Here is a 16,619-nt window from a genome sequence, read left to right as displayed (position 1 = left end):
ATGAGATTGGATTCTGGATCCTAAAAATGGATTTGGATCTGAAGCCTAAAATGAATTTTGGATCTGAAGTCTGAGATCCAAGATAGAGTTGCACTCTGGACCCTTGGATTTTGGATCTGAAGTCTGAGATCCAAAAAGTGGGATTGGATTCTGGATCCTAAAATGAGATTGGACTTGAAGTCTCAAATCCAAAGTGGAAATTGAATTCTGGATCTTGAAATGAAATTAGATATTGGATCTGAAGTCTGAGACCCAAAAGTGGAGATTTGTATTTGGAAATCTGGATCCAAGTTGGGATTAGGATCTAACTTTGGATTTGAATTCTGAAAATCCAAATGGGACTTTTGAAGATGGATCTGGGTTTTAGAAACCCCGATTGAATTTAAAATTTAAAAAAGGTCACGTTTTGAGATTTAAAATAAATCTCAAACTGTGATTTTTTAATTTGAAGATAAACTTGATTTTGATTTTGAGAATGAATCAAAGTTAATTTTGAACTTTGAAATTGAATTTTGAATTGAATGGGAATTTTGGAATTTGAATATAAAATGTTTTTTTGAATTTTCAGAGTCAAACTGGACTTTGGAATTGAATTCTTGAATTTTTGAAATGAGATAGAATTGAATTTGGATCCATAAATAAGGTTTGATCTGAGAAATGAAGAAAAATAATCACTTGGAATTTTAAAAAGGGAATTTTGAAAATATGATGCAATTCTATCCTAAATGATGGATGAAAAAGATTTGAAATTCGATTTTGAAAAGTTATTTCATTCTTTAGATTAATTAAGAATGAGGTTGAAGATATAATATATCCCTCACTATGGTCATTGAATATATCATATAATAACCACATTTAAATTCAAGTGAAGAATAAAATACATTTTTGGTGCTTTTATAGAATTTAAAATGAAATTAACTCTCAATATACCCTGACTATGGCCATTGGTATATATATTGAATTAATTTTAAATTAAATTATGATAAAAGAGAAAAATATTTAAAGAAAATATGATGATTTTTTAAAAGGATCCAGTGTGGATCCAGTGTTATTTTATAAAAGATAAAAATGCTAAGTCTTGTTTATATCCTGACTATGGCCATTGATATAAATCATCAACTTAGGATTAATTACCTCTTACGAAATGGTGCACGTGCCATTCGTGTTTCTCATTTGTGAATTTTTGAAAATAAAAGAGAAAAATGATTCGAAAACAAGCATTTCTAAACTCCGTATGCTCATACGTTCTAGTCTATATAATTCTAACTATTACAACATTGAAATTGAAAATATCGAAAATCTCTAGTCTAAGTAAGTCTAAAATTTTCATGGATCCCTGTATAATATAGTTAACACGAGGCACCAGAAATACAAACTATAGACAGAAAATGTCATATTGAAAAGAAGTTGCATATGACTATAACCATCCTAATGAAGAAGTGAATATGCATTCACCTAAATATAATGCTTGTGCTAAAAGAAAATTATGTGTAATACTTTATGCCAAAGAGAAAACATATGTGAGAAGGTATATGCAAAATGATATCTGATTAGTTTTCCTACTTCCCACGAATCAACCTTTAGGACAGATTTCTAACACAAGTTCTGGTTTTTTTGGAGAACTTAATCTTCGTAAAACAAGAAATTTCGTTTTGTTCTTTGTTGGTTCACCCGAAAATTGCTACTGTACACTTAAGTGAAGCACATATCACAGTTGTGGCAGCCATGACAGATTGACCAAAATATGATTGACAACCCACTCCCTTGAACAGACTGCTGGAGAATAACCATATTATTAAACCATAGGGAACCTCAATCGCCAAGATTGGGTATAATGAGAAAGATAGGTCAGCCATCTGTAATCAAAGCGTGACACCAGCCAAGAACATATTTCACAATAGCTCAACAATCTAGCCTTATGGGACCAATGGCCCATCGTGATTTACAATAGCTCTGAGATCTGGTTCAGTCATTGTCAGGGAATTATTTTTAGGCACCCATTTGGCGCGAATCCTGAATAGGCATTGCAATTTTTTTTTGGAGAGTGCCAATTGCAATATTGGGAGAAGAACAGAGTCATAGCAACTTGGGAAATCACTGTGAAGGCTGGAAAACCACAATAGTTTGCCAATCTGCTACAAAAGGCTAAAGGGGCCACAACAGTTTGCAAACTGCTATGGGAGCTCAAAGACCATAACATTTACCAAGAGTTTTCTGCATATATATATATATATAAACAGATAAGCCAAAGCACAGGAATAGAGAAGAACAACCCTCAATACAAATTCAATGAAACAGGCAAACAAAGAGGGCAGACATGAATTGCAAAAGGAGCTTCAAACAGTAATCTGTTTTTATCTTACAACACTCGGATTCATACCTTATTCTTTGGTAAAAGAGTGGGATGGAGGTTTACGGCATCACCTGATTTAGAGAGAGAGGAAAACAACAAGGACAGTAGGAAATCAATCCTGCAAATAAAAAAAAATGTTGAAATGAATTGTCCATCAAATGTATTACAGAAAGGAAGAAAAATATAAAGTAACGATGATGGCCCGGCATCCAAAACAGGGAATTAATCCTGTAGGTACAAAAACACAAGTATAAAATGAATTATCTATCTAATAAAATGCAGAATTACACCATTGATGGGATAACAAGCTGTAAAAAAAATTGGTGGTAAGTATGTCAGATGCCTTAAAGGAATGTTTGAATGTAAATTATATCAAGGAATGCTGACTGAAGATCAATACTAGATGACAGTGAATATCGTGCACCTACAGTGGAGTGATGGGGTAGGTAGATCACAGACAATCCCTTTGGAAGGCATACTTAATTTTAAATCAACAATACAGAAATATTCAATCACTCACCTGGGAAAATTCCCTGCCAATTCTGTTAAGGACGAATCTTACTGGGCGAATTTCTGAGAAACTCCTATTATTGTCAACCTGTTAATGCTGCTTCTGCCTTTCTAGAGACAATACACCCTGAGCTTCATCTGATGGCAGCACGACACCCAGAGTCGAGAAATGTTGCAGGCGATGTCCGAAGCTTTGAATTTGGCATCACAAGTAGCTGTGACAACCTCACTAACAAATTTGACAGCTTTTAAGTTATCTATCAATGATTCCTGTTGCTTTTCATTGATCTATTAAGCTTCTTTGTGACAGTGGTATTGCACGTTATGCTCAACCCACTTTTTAAACTTCTCAAGACATGCAACAACCTCCCCATACTTCAATAATCTAAAGCGCTGGAGCCAACTGACGGACTAGTAGTGGGAGTAGTCTTGTATAATGCACCATTAGTGAAAATTTCTGTAGAACAAAAGGGAATCAACGTTGCTTATGTATCACGACATAAAATAAAAAAAAATGACACAAGATCTCCCAATGAACAACTTAGAATTGGCAGCATATCTAGATGGCCGACTGAAGGAGCATCAGTATGACATCCAAGAATCTTAACGATCTCCACCTGGTTTTCGTGAGAAAATTGAACTCACAAAATTTTTGTTGCATATTAAATTGTCCCGCATAAATGCAAATTTTCTAATTTAATCAGGTTCAAGAAACATCTGTTGAAACGAGCTTAGCCATGAAGAGCCATTCTAGAATCTTAACATAGAGATACATAAAATATCTCTATTGTAATCCACATGCCTCAGATTCCTATAGATAAAACAAAAAAAAACAAATAGGCAAGCAAATGCTAAGTTGGTCCACTCTATAAACCAAAGATGGACCACTGAATCTGAAGATAACCTTCATCTCGGTAAACCTGCCGAATGAATCAAAAGAGCCAAGGAATAATGGCAATTGCACCAAGCAATAGAAACATGGCAATCACCCCAAACATTACAAGCACCAAAATAAGGCTAACAGTTTTGCATGGCAGATATCCAAAGACCCTTCAAAAAAACTCAAAAAAAAAAACAGTACCAGCATATACCCCCCCTGTTCTTTTAAAGCATAACTCCAGAGGCTGAAGAAAAGAAAATGAGCAATTCATTCTTGTAGATGAGCTAAAAATAGGAAATGCCATATATATAAACTCTATCATCTGATCTACATAATAAAATAAATAAAATAAATAAAATAAATAATCAACTTCAAAATTTCCAGTAAGGACCTAAAAGAGGCCTGGGCCGATCATTTGTTGTTGCTCCTACCACTGGCTTGTGCACAATACCGGATGCAATAAGAAAAAGATTCGATGAACAAATAGGATAATCACTCAGAATAATTTCCCATCCAACTCTGTGTCTCTAAGAAGCATTCCATCAAACATTTTGTGTGTGGAAGGCACCCTTGTGTTTATGAACTAGTAGATCATAGCCAGTGTTTTACTTTTTTCTGGGGATGGATAGACATGATCAAACCTATTCCCAAGTGAAGGTGGTTGCAGGGATACTACAAGTAATTGGGGCCATTGGAGATCTCCGGTGAGCAGGAGAGCCATCAAGGTTTTCAAATATGTGGGATTTCCAATGACGGTGGAGGTAGGTTCCAACTTAAATTTGAAGCTGAGATGAATGTGAGAAATTGGAATACGAATGAGAAGCTATAAAGTGAAAAACAGAGAAAATCTGATAATCGTAAAAAGGAAATGTGGGAACGGATGTTCCGTTACTGTTGCACTGGGGTGGGTGATATCGCATAAGCAACTCACGCCACTGCTGGTGCATTAAAGGTGGTAAAACAAGAAAGATAAAATAAATCAGAGGAATCAGAAGGAGTGGAGAAACTCTTACCAGATTGCTCAAGATTTCTGAATCAGAGTCGACTTCCTCCAGTTGATGGGGAGAGAAACCAAAGAAAGAAGCAAAGAAGAATGACTGAAGTAGGAGGAGAAAAGAGAAGAACGCCAATGGAAGTGTGAAAAAATGGATGATGGGGGTTTCCCCATCGTTCCCCTCTTAAAGAGAGGGACGAGGGTTCCCGAACGAAGGTGGATCAGTTAGGGATCGAGGGTAAAAAAGATGGAGGGCGATGATCGGAGGGTGGCAAAGAGAGGAAGGCCCATTGGCGGGTAATGGAGGGGAGAGAGAGACGGCCAAGAGAGTTGGCCAACCGACTCTTTGCGAAAACTCTTGAAACCCTAAAAATATTCGTAACGGGGGGGGGGGGCTCTTTCAGAAATAGATTTTTCATAAAAAGGGTTTTCAAAATGAGGTTTTTAGCAAAAATTGATTTTAAAAGCTTAAACTTATTTGTTTTTCTCATATTTTTTCAATTTTTTTTTTGGTTTTTGTGTTATCTTTCATTTATTTGCATTTTTTGGAATAAAATTCTAAAGTTTCACGAGAAGACAGAGATTAAAAATAAAATTTTTTGGTATTTTTGCCAAGTATTTACAAAATGGAGTTTTTCTAAGAACTCAAGGCGATTTTTGAGAAAATTTCTTTAGAAAATGGATTTATATCTGGATTTTTAGGAAATATTTGAGGTTTTCAACCTCGAACTGAGAAATATAAGGTTGGGGATCCAACAGAGTGACGAATGAATTGCCTGAGCTATTTAGAACCATTTTTTTGGTATTTTTGTAATTTTAATTTGGAAATCAGACAACGGGGCTCAGATTTGGGTTTAAAACACTGGGTTCGGATCCGAGATTTGATTTTGAATATATCAATATGGAATTTAATCCAGAACATCTGAAGAATATCTGAATTTTAGTTTTAATTTTCTCAGAAAATGGAACCAGAGGCAAAAAGGTCCTTTTTACAAACCTTTAAAAAAAATTGGGGTGTTCACAACAGGATAGTGGCAATGGTGTGGGGGGAGGCTGACATGGATGAACTTGAAAGGCTCTTCTATAGGTTTATGATCTGAATCTCATGCCTTACGGTGTGGTTCCACATAATCTGAACCTAAAAGGCACATAGATCCAAGCAGGTTTAGGGTGGATCCTAAATCACTATGCATCTTGGAGCATGGGGTTACAGGATCAAAGACTTCGGGATATGTCCCCAGCAAGGATGATTTAGTCAGAAACACAAATACACGGGTGAGTTGGGCCACGGGTCACGCCTGCAACACAAAATAGATAATTCCGGTAACTGAAGTAAAAAATCATGCCGGAATTTTGCATCATCAACAAGTGCAATTGATAACATCTCTGTATAGAACTTGTCATCCACCTTCAAAACCAAAGCCTGTCCACAATGGAACAAGGATACCTCCTAAGCTTACAATTGGTGAAGAGGGGAAAAAAATATGATATATGTGAACACTGACCTTATGGTAATATGTAATAGCTGCATCGAAATTGTTCTGAAGAAACAACAAACAAATTCAACACTTGTAAGAGAATCTAAAGAATCAGGCAGGTAAAACATTGTTCTCATTTAGTACAAGGAATTAAAAAAAAAATATCAAAAAAAGAACACATGATTAATTCACTTTTTTCACTATATTCAGACAGGGCAGGAAGAGTAGTGCTCAGACCTGCTGATGGGCACCAGGAACACAAGTATTTGAAACAATCAGTTAGCCAGTAGCGCCAGTACAATCTATGCACCACATGCCTAAATATCATATGCGGCCCATTGAATAATACTGGCTGTCAGGCCTATACCATGATAGCAATTGTTTTCTTCATGGTGCCCCCACAGGACACCCAGGCCAGAAGAATAATACTCACAGAACTTCTAAAAGAGAACCTAAGGGTGCGTTTGGATTCAAGAGGATCTGAGGGAAATAGAACTCTGATTACCTATCCCACATGATTCTTTCGTTTGGATCCATTCTTGGGTATGGTAATTTGAACTCAAAATTCTCTTTTAGAGTTCCCACTTCTCCAAGTGCGAACCTAAATTCCTCAACCATTCCCACAACCCACCTTGAGCTCCCATGTAGGGTTTCTCTTATCTTGTAATGAGACTCTCTCTCTCTCTCTCTCTCTCTCTCTCTCTCTCTCTCTCTCTCTCTCTCTCTCTCTCTCTCTCTATATATATATATATATATATATATATATATATATATATATATATATTAGAAACTAAAGACACACTGCAAAAGTATGAATAGAGATTAGTGATGCAGCAATTGAGATGCAGGCATAATTGAGAACTACAATGGGACTTTTCTTTCAGCTTAGAAATGTGTCAAGCAGGTTGCTATATGATTTAACACTAGTTGTACAAGCATGTTTGAAATTAATAAGCATTGTCCTGGTCATCAGGTCTGAGCACTAAGAATATTTCCCATTTCACTTCTGAATTGACTAAAAGTAATGCGTTGACAACTATTTTAGCCATGCTAATGATAAAGACAGTGACGGATCATAATGTGAGAAAAGCTTGTATACCTGAAGGTGGTAGGTGTATGCAAGACCTGCATAAGTGCTTAAACTTCTGTTTGAGAGGGACAGTGCCTTCTCATAATATGAAATTGCTTCAGGATAGCGCCTAACGAAAAACCTTTTCTCATTAAAAGAAAGAAAAAAAAAACGACCCCACTATTGCAATTTGGAAAACTTGTGTTTATGTACCCTTACAAATAGCATATCCAAACTAGCAGACTCTCAAAGTACAGAATCACTAAAAAAACATGCAAGAGAACAATTAAGAGAAGTATTCAACAAATGTACAATATACACTTGCAGCACACAGATGACACTTGTAAGTGCAGTTGCCCAATGACACTTCAATCTACAAAGATGTTATTAATGTAGTTCCTGGTTGATATTAGTAGCATGCAAATTACAGTTGTTTCAATTATTCACATATTTTCATGGTGCAACATGAAGATTCTTTTACAATCTAGACTTTAGATGAGATGAATAAAAAGTCACAGACTAAATATATTTTCAAGCATTTATTTATAGTTAACACTATTGGTGCAGACATATACAAGAAGAACGTGCCAGACATAAAGAAAATATTCTAAAGTGCATGCATGCACACACACAGAAACAATAAACACAGGATGTAGAGTATAACACGAGATTCCATCAGATTTGCAACATAAGAAAAATTTGCTCACAACAATTTTCTCTAATAATATGGCACCTATTTTAATGATAAAAATCCCAGTTCTCCAAAGTTGATTGAAGCATATCAGAACAAAATTTCATTCATCACTGGATTGGCAGAGAAGGGAGGAACTAAGCAGTATAGCAAACAACCTTTTTCCTCACAAATTGAAAAGGCTACCAGAATGCAAGCATCATTGAAGATGCATAATGCCAAGGCTTCAAAAATCAGTAGGATCCAAATGCATATAAACCATTTGCCTATGTAAGGCAGTTAAAGCACATAAAACACATATACTGAAAAGCAGAATTAAGAAGCAATGAGAGAAGTGGAAGCAAGAAACAAGGGCTTTCAGGTCCAAGGAAACAGAAAGCAAGAAGTGACTAGTAAGCAACTAAGAAGTGAATTACAATACTTTTCAAAGTTGATAAGTAAAAAGAGACGAACTTGTTATACCATCTGATGCTATCATTACATCTAAGATTTATTAACTAAATTTTTTGTTTTCAACATAAAGTATATGCCAATATAATACTCATTGGACCTAAAATAATTTTCTTATTCTTTACCAAATTTATGAATTTAGCCTACCCCATTTATATATATATATATAGACAAAATCAGTACATGCATCTTAAATCCAAGCAAAAATCATTATGTATTAATATTATAATGACCAGTAAGCAGCGAATAATATAGAAGTCACTGGTAAATTTATACAAGTGTACATGATAGTGCATATGTTTTTATAATGAGAAGAAATTTTAAACACATTTAATTTTCTTAATGAGGGTTAAATAAAAATTAGAACATTTGTAAATGTGTATTTGTAAATGAAAATATAATTCTCTTGTAAAAAAATTGATGGCCTTGGAGGCATGCACCGACAACGAGAATTTAGTTTCCAAAACGCTATAGCTACTAGCTTCTGCAACAGCTTTATAGGAAGCAAACTTATAAAGAATCAAAGATACATAAAATCTTCCAGTAACAATGTTTTAACTAAGAATAAGTCAAACATAATAAAATAAACCCCAAAATATTTGAGGGATAAGAAACACATACTTAAGCTTCCTTAATGAATGTGTGAGGTTCACTAAAGTTGGTTCCCATATTTCATATGAAGAAGAAGGAACACATGCCAAAGTCTTTTCGAACCACCGCATCGCTTTTTAATACCTGTACAAAGGGAACATACAAAGAATGAATACAAGGAAAAGCATGTGATGTAGTCAACAAGAAAAAGAAGTTCTAAAAAAACAAAAAGAAGACTAATAGAAGAAGAACAACAAAAAAGCAACACTATTCAGGAGTAATGTATTATTACAATTATTTGTAGGTACAAATACCTCTGGATCTCCATAGTGCAGGTGTTTTGTTCCAATCGGACCTCATAGATGGATTCAGCATGTCAAAAATAGTGGGGATTGGTTTTCAGTCATGTTTTTTTGACTAAAAAACACAATAATATGACCTGGGAAAGTATCGCACATTGTAGGCTGTTGATTTTTTAGGCTTTACAAAAAACTGCCTATATATCATAATCAGACGATCTAAGAGTTGATTCCCACTAAGAAAAACATGGAGAACACATAATGTAAGGTTACTTTCATGAAAAAAACAAAAAAGGAGAAAATAAATAATTAAGAGCCATTTGTACATAAAATGACTAACAAATATGGTTCCGAAAATAAATAAATAAAAAAACTAGTAGAATAAAATTCAACAACTCTCATGTTGCTTGAGTAAATCCAGTGGCTTTACGAATGAAATACAATCCACAACCAACTTGCAAAATATCGATAAAGATGAAAGCAGAAACAAAAGAGCGTAGTATATAGCAGATTAGCTACCATGTACTATAATTGTTGTTAGTAAACAATTAGGGTCATTTTCCCTGCATATAAACTGCATTGCAACTGGTCAGTTGTCACATGTATAGATCCCAAATGGTTGCCCACTTGGCCTCAGGCTTGGGATGGGGAGCTTTCCCCATATTCCAAGTTTGTGTCTCTATGTGGGTGCTCCTTTTGCAAGGGAAAGCATGATGGCTCTTCTTGGAGGTTGAGGGGAGCACACCACAGTTTTATGTCGCCGGGACAGCAACCATAGGCTAAGAACAGCACAACCTGATCTTCGATTCCAAAGGTGGTCCCCCCCGCTCCCCCCCTTGGATATATATATATATTGGGAACATGCATGCATATCGTGTATGATCGACAACATGCCCTCTCCCCCACCCCCCAACACCACCTTTATTAAAAAGGAAAAGTGAATATCAGAAATATACATATACATATATATGTCAAGACTAAGGTTGGTAGTTGTTGGGTACTTTTGGACGACAAAATATGTATTGCACATGTACTTTCGTAATATTACAAGGATATTTTTGAAACATGAAGTACTTATTAATCTAAATGTCATTAGGGTGACACCTCACGTTGAGGACTGACCCATATTCTTTCAATTCTCATCTTCTTTCTCTACTACGCGTAGGCTGCAGCATATCAAATATTATGCAAATCTGATATGGTATCAGAGTGGGGCAAGAGTAAGATTCTCATCAAGCCACACTAGCTGCACTACCGATAAGTACCTTCTTCTTCTTCATCCCTTCTTCCCCTAATCTTTGTTTCTTTTCTTCTATTGAATCTGTTTTCCAATACTCTCTTTCTTCTCATGCTTTTTTGTTAATTCTTCTTTCTTCTTCTCCTATTAAATCTTTGTTTCTTTTCGTTAAACATGTTTTCTCCATTCTGTTCTTTCACTACTTTCTGTTTGTGTTCGTGATTGTCACGTGATCTGTTGCCTTTGTTTTTATTTAGTCTCCTTGTTTACGTTCTTGTCAAAAAAATAAAGGAAATATCTTGTTCTTTAGTTTTGCTGTATTAAACCTTTATCTCGTCTCCCTTTTGGTTCAGCAGAACTATTCTTTTACGATGATCCACAACACATCCACCGCCCCCCAACCATTTATATAAAAAAAAATTGAATATGGGCCATATATATATATATATATATATATATGGTGGTTCACACTCTTGTTTGCATGAATCTAACCTCCAAATGACCATATAGATGTGCTTAACATAATTTATGTACTAGGTTATGACTTATGAGGTTTTATCATTACAACACCAGATTGATTTCTGAGATGATGAAAAAGTGAAGCTTCACAATTTATGAAGAAAAGGGTTGTTTAAAAATAGCATAAAACCTCACATTCGAATCAATTTTAACATATGAAAATAGTAAATTGAACCAAGGTTTTAAAACCCGTGACTCAGAACTCGACTCGTTCTTTATTGACTCATGACTCGGCGGGTCAACTCAGTGACTCGGACCGGGTTTTGTTAACTTTTGATTTTAAAAGAAAAACAATATATAATTTGTCTCAAACCATGTTTTTCAGTAAACATATAGTCTAAAGAGTTGACAATAAAAAATTGCAAGTTCAGCGTAGAAAAAGTACAAACTTCTTCATAACAAGGTCACATGGAAAGATCAAGTTACATGAAGAAACTTCTTCATAATAAGCATGTCTTTGGTATTCAATGAAGGCCCCATGTAACTGAGTCTAGAAACATACTTAAACTCAACTTTCTAAATAGAATGGTTTAGGAATTTCAGCTAAACTTCTCCAGAAGACACCCTATAGCTTTTGTTAGCTTTCCTTTGATCCTTTCTAGTGATCTCACCTCATTGAGAACAACTACACATCATCTTGCATAAAAAGCCAGATTGAATTAGTTGCAACAAGGTAAAACAACAATAAGAGAATGAATCACCAGAAGAAATTCCAATTATGACCAAGGGAAATGTTGTCACATGGATACATGTACAAGCATACTGTACAAGATCAGCACAACTGGTATGATATGGGTGTTTCTGTCAAAAAATAAGGATGACAGGGTACAAATTGTTATGCACAGGTGTGATACAGACTTTGTACAAAAATGTATTTTTATATACAATGAAGGATATGATATGTGTTCATAAAACAACACTCAAAGGCACCCAACACCAGAACATGAAGTACAAGCACCGATACATGTATGCTTCACTTTTTTGTTAGATCTTTGAAGTTTGAATCATTTTTTTGCCAATATGTTTAATCAACACATAAAGATTGATAGATTATTGTATCTTTGAACTGGTTTGTCTTGTAATTTATTATTTATTATTAAACTGTTATTTTGAAATACCCAAAAAATCAAATTTCAAATATCCCAGAACTCGGCCGAGTCAGACCGAGTCATGGCCGAGTCAAGGCAAGCCGAGTTTACCCTGCTGGGTTGACTCGCTGGAGGGCCGAGCCGAGTCACCGAGTTGACTTGGTGAGTTTCAAAACCATGAATTGAACATGCTAAACATGATCCAAAGGTTGGTTTTTTCTTTTGAAGATTAGATATTTGTAAATCAAGTGTACCACCATAAGTTATGGTGGTTCGATACCACAATAGATGCACACCATACATACATACATACTGTTATCGTCGAGAAATTTTTTCGTCTTCCCTTCCCTGTGGGAGAGAAAGGAAAAGGCTTTCGCGATTCAAATTTGATCGGATTTTGGAAAATTTGTTTTGAAATACTCGCCTCCGTTTTTTAAAATAACGGGAAAATCCATGGGATGGGGCTCGACCTGTTGGTACGAGGTTCGACCGTTTCTGCCGCCTTTAACAGGGGTAATCGAACCAAGGACCAAAAATGTGCTTGACTTAGTGAAATCATTGAAATTGTGTTCTATCCTAAATGCACAAAGAATTCAGGCATGTGCTATGAGATTTTGTAAAATATAAGTTGGAAAAACATGATGCATGCTTAGAAACATTTGGAGTTGAAAAACATTTCTCAGAAAAAAGATGGAAATCCCTCTCTCAAAAAACTCAGATGAAAGTATTTGGAAATCACCAGAAAGTTTATGAAGATGTGAGAAAATCCTGAGAAAATGGAGAGAATTCTCAAGAAAAGATGAATATTTGAAAAGGAAAATATTTGTCAAGAAAACTCTGACTTTGAAAATTTTCTTTGGAAAACGATTGGAATTCATTGGAAAACTCTTTGGAGAAGGAAAATCAAACTTAGGAAATGGAAATCCTGAGAATATTGTCCTTGAAATATCTGAAAATCGATTTTGATTCCTTAGAAAGATGAGAAATTCCTTTTGAAAATGAATCTTAAGAAAATAGCATTTTTAGGGAAAATCACGGGAAAACTTTGACTTGGGAAATCCAACTTTGAAAATCTTCATAGTTTCTTGAGGAATCGATATCCATGGAGTGAAATTTTCTTGAGAAAATCATGAGAAAAGCAGCTGATGCCATGATGCAGATGATTTGAATGAATGAATGCACTTTGAAAAGATTTTCTGAGAAATTTTTTGGAAAAATGTGTATTAGGTCAAAGTAAATTCTTCACATATTCTGACTGTGGCCATGAATATGTTTAGAGTTTAATTGAGTTAATTCACAATATTTTGTAAAATTGGAAATATGATGTGCATTTTTGAAAATAGCCTAAGAGTGTAGGCTCAATGTGACTGGTAGAAAGATGATGAATCTGGGTTTCGTCCATATTCCGACTAGTGCCGTAAATATGGACTCCACCGAGTTCATCAACTTTCTAAGAGTTGGTGCACGTTCCATTCGTGTTCATCAACAGTGGCTTTGAAATAAAATGCATGATTCATAGAATCAGGATATTGCAGAAACTCAAACTATATGAGATGCATCTTAATCTAAGCAGTAAAAGTAAATATTATTCCAAGTTTGAGTATTACATCTCTGACATAAATCAAAATAAATGAAATAAATAAAAAATACATAGTGTAAAAGAATCAGCATCCTCCAGATTTTCTTGCAAAATGAGAATTAGTATGAGAAATACGGCATACAAGAGAGAAATTTACACATGTTATACTAAGGGCAATGCCTAAAGAATTACATTTAGATTATACTAGAATATACAATACAACGACTAGAACATGATTGAAATGCCTATGATAATATATAGGTATCATGCCTAAACTTAAATGAGAAATATACATATATCTCTAAATACTTAAATGTATACTAAATGAAATGTGGTAATGAAGGTGTATTTATAGGAGAAAACATCTACCTAAATGCTTATGCATGAAAAGCAAGTGTATATGAAGAAGTCCCTATATACATATAGGTATATAAATATATATAGATACACATGTACATATATATATAGGTATATTTACATATACAGATATATATATGCTTATAAAGAGAAATATACATGATACTTAAATTTCCAAATGTAATGGGGAAAATATAAGCTGAAATGATATGCTGATGAACATTCACTACGGACATGCCACGGATGACCTATATAGGATAACCGATAGTATGAGACAAAATATTGGTGTAAAGGCATAACCAAGGTGATACAACCATGTGCTATGTATATGATGATAGACAGACACTGAAATTGGGAACAAAGTGTAGAAAACAATATATGATGAATGGAGATGGGACAGTGTGCTAATGTAAAGAAAAGTGAAAAGAAGACCTAAGTGTCAATGCAGAGATGAGGGAAATATAATTTTGTAGAAACAGACATGCTATAGTAAATGTGCACAATGACATAAAATGTTGAAAGTAAATGGGTATGGGATACGGTTGATGATATGCAAAGATAAAGGCCTTAGTTGCTATGGAAGGCACAGGGAAATCAATGCATTTGTGCAGTAAATGAAAGGCTAAAATGTTATAAAGTTGCAGGGAATTGACCATGACAGGTACAGCCATGAGAGGTTACTTTGGGGATAGCAAATGAGTAGAGGTGTGACCAATGACTATGCAAAACTGATATATTCTAACCTACAAAAATTTTAAGCTGAAGATACATAGTTATGACAGGATATAATTCAGAAAATATACATATTAATAAGAATGGCTGTAGCAAAGATTTCATATCAATCACAGGAAAATTGTTTTATCCAGACAATGGCTGACGTCTTCAGCCCTACAATTTCCTCAAATGTAACTATGTTGACGCGTGGGAGATATACAATAAGGAGACCATTAACTGCTGTAGATACTTAAACGTTGGATGGACATTACTCAAATGTGCAGTTGTCCACTCATCAGTTCCTGCAAAAACCGATGGCCTTCCCTTATCATGATCTACACATACAGGTAACATATAATCACATTGAACCCATCTAAGCTGTTGATTTCTAGTAGTTCAGTGATCATGACATCAACAAAACCAATATGATAAGACTGAGAAGTAATGAAATGAAACAGATTTTACTGTTTTGTAACTAATGTTTCATCATTTGAGATGAAATGAAAAACAACATTTGTTGTATCATTTAAAACAACAAATGTTAATAGATCTGGCTGCCAAAGGGGGTAGTGCCAAATAATGGCACAGTAGTCCTACAACAAAATAAAAAGGTTAGTAATATATATAGGATAATGAATACATTACAGGGAGTAAGACATTCTAAAAAAAAAAGATTTAGATGGATGGGTCATGTATGATAATCTGTAAAGGGGTTCAACAGCTAATCCTTGGGTCATAGCTGTTTGAATGAAAAATCTTATGTAATTTTCTGTATTGATATGCGATCTATACATCTTTTGGTTTGACTGAAAATAAATAGGCCAAGCTGTACATGAGAACAATCCACGCTCCTGTTCAACGCCAGCAATCCCCTTATACAGATGTTAGATCTATTTTGTGTAAAACTGTTCCAAATGATGGCTTGTTCCATGTGAACATATGGTTCCTCTAAAAGATTCCTTTTTATGCTTTGTTAATGAAACAAAGGCCAGTTAATTTTAAAAGTCATGAATTGAAATTTTACCTGTTTATGCTCCAGATTAGAAGAAATATTCTTGTAAGATCGGGGCAGTGGTGTTGCAGCAAACTTCTTGTTGGAGGTGAATACTGACAGCTTGGATGTCTCTTTCTCAGTGTGGCTGGAGGCAAGGTGTAAAAATTTGGTGAAGTCCCCTGCACTAAATAGATCTTGTAGATCCCCTGCACCCCAACGACTTGCAAAAAGCAGATGGTGGTAGATTTTCAGCTATTGGGCTGAAAGAAATGGAGAAAAGTGTTGGATCTTCTGCTGGTGGGCTGAAGAAGGGGCGGCAACCTGCTGGATCCCCTGCGGCTGAGCTGAAGGCAAGGTGAAGGAGCTGGCTGGGTCTCTTGCTGGTGGGTTGAAGAAGATGGGAAGGGTTTCTTCACGCTGGATGGAGATCTGCGATAAGAGCAAAAAGGAAAAAAAAATTTAATCGTCCTCCTCTTTCCATCCAAAACCCCCTCTTTTAAAGAATTTTGAGACTCCTTTAAAAAAAAAACCTAACTTCCTTTCAGAGGTTATATTACATCTTTTTGAAAAAATTTTGAAACTGAAATTTCAATGTTGCCGTTTTCAAAAAGGGCGCACCTTGTGTTTTTCAAAATTTTCATTTCATTTACCTAAGTTTGAGGTAAAAATGAATATTTTTGGAAAGTATGGTTGTGGCGCCGTTTTGAGGTTGTTTCTTAAAAAATTGAATAGTGAATAAATAAAAAATAAAAAAATAAAATTAAATTAAATGGGAGATGCCACCTCAGCCAATTTTTTTTAAAATTCTTTTTGAAA

General features: G+C 35.0%; 1 protein-coding gene across 1 annotated transcript; it reads right to left on the bottom strand.

Annotated features, from left to right (window-relative positions):
• Nucleotides 1-1,155: 1,155 nt before the first annotated feature.
• LOC149840296 (anaphase-promoting complex subunit 6-like) lies at nucleotides 1,156-16,168 on the bottom strand. The gene is made up of 6 exons (XM_090004385.1): nucleotides 15,834-16,168; nucleotides 9,047-9,160; nucleotides 7,315-7,414; nucleotides 6,243-6,278; nucleotides 2,874-3,320; nucleotides 1,156-2,471 (listed from the first exon to the last, which is right to left on the bottom strand). Exons 2-5 carry the CDS (start codon nucleotides 9,145-9,147, stop codon nucleotides 3,249-3,251), a joined length of 309 nt encoding a protein of 102 aa, XP_089860511.1. The 5' UTR covers nucleotides 9,148-9,160; nucleotides 15,834-16,168; the 3' UTR covers nucleotides 1,156-2,471; nucleotides 2,874-3,248.
• Nucleotides 16,169-16,619: the final 451 nt, after the last annotated feature.

The sequence above is a fragment of the Nuphar pumila genome, chromosome 4, assembly GCF_984573655.1.
Source record: "Nuphar pumila chromosome 4, dmNupPumi1.hap1.1, whole genome shotgun sequence".
Taxonomy (NCBI): domain Eukaryota; kingdom Viridiplantae; phylum Streptophyta; class Magnoliopsida; order Nymphaeales; family Nymphaeaceae; genus Nuphar; species Nuphar pumila.
Note: the sequence above shows the minus strand (reverse complement) of the source record. Positions and strands in the feature narration are given on the sequence as shown.

Coding starts and splice junctions, on each gene's coding strand:
- LOC149840296 (XM_090004385.1), bottom strand. CDS start 9,147: ATGCGGTGGTTCGAAAAGACTTTGGCATGTGTTCCTTCTTCTTCATAT. Junction 7,415..9,046: donor CATTCATTAAGGAAGCTTAA/GTATGTGTTTCT, acceptor GTTTTTCGTTAG/GCGCTATCCTGAAGCAATTT. Junction 6,279..7,314: donor CATACACCTACCACCTTCAG/GTATACAAGCTT, acceptor TTGTTTCTTCAG/AACAATTTCGATGCAGCTAT.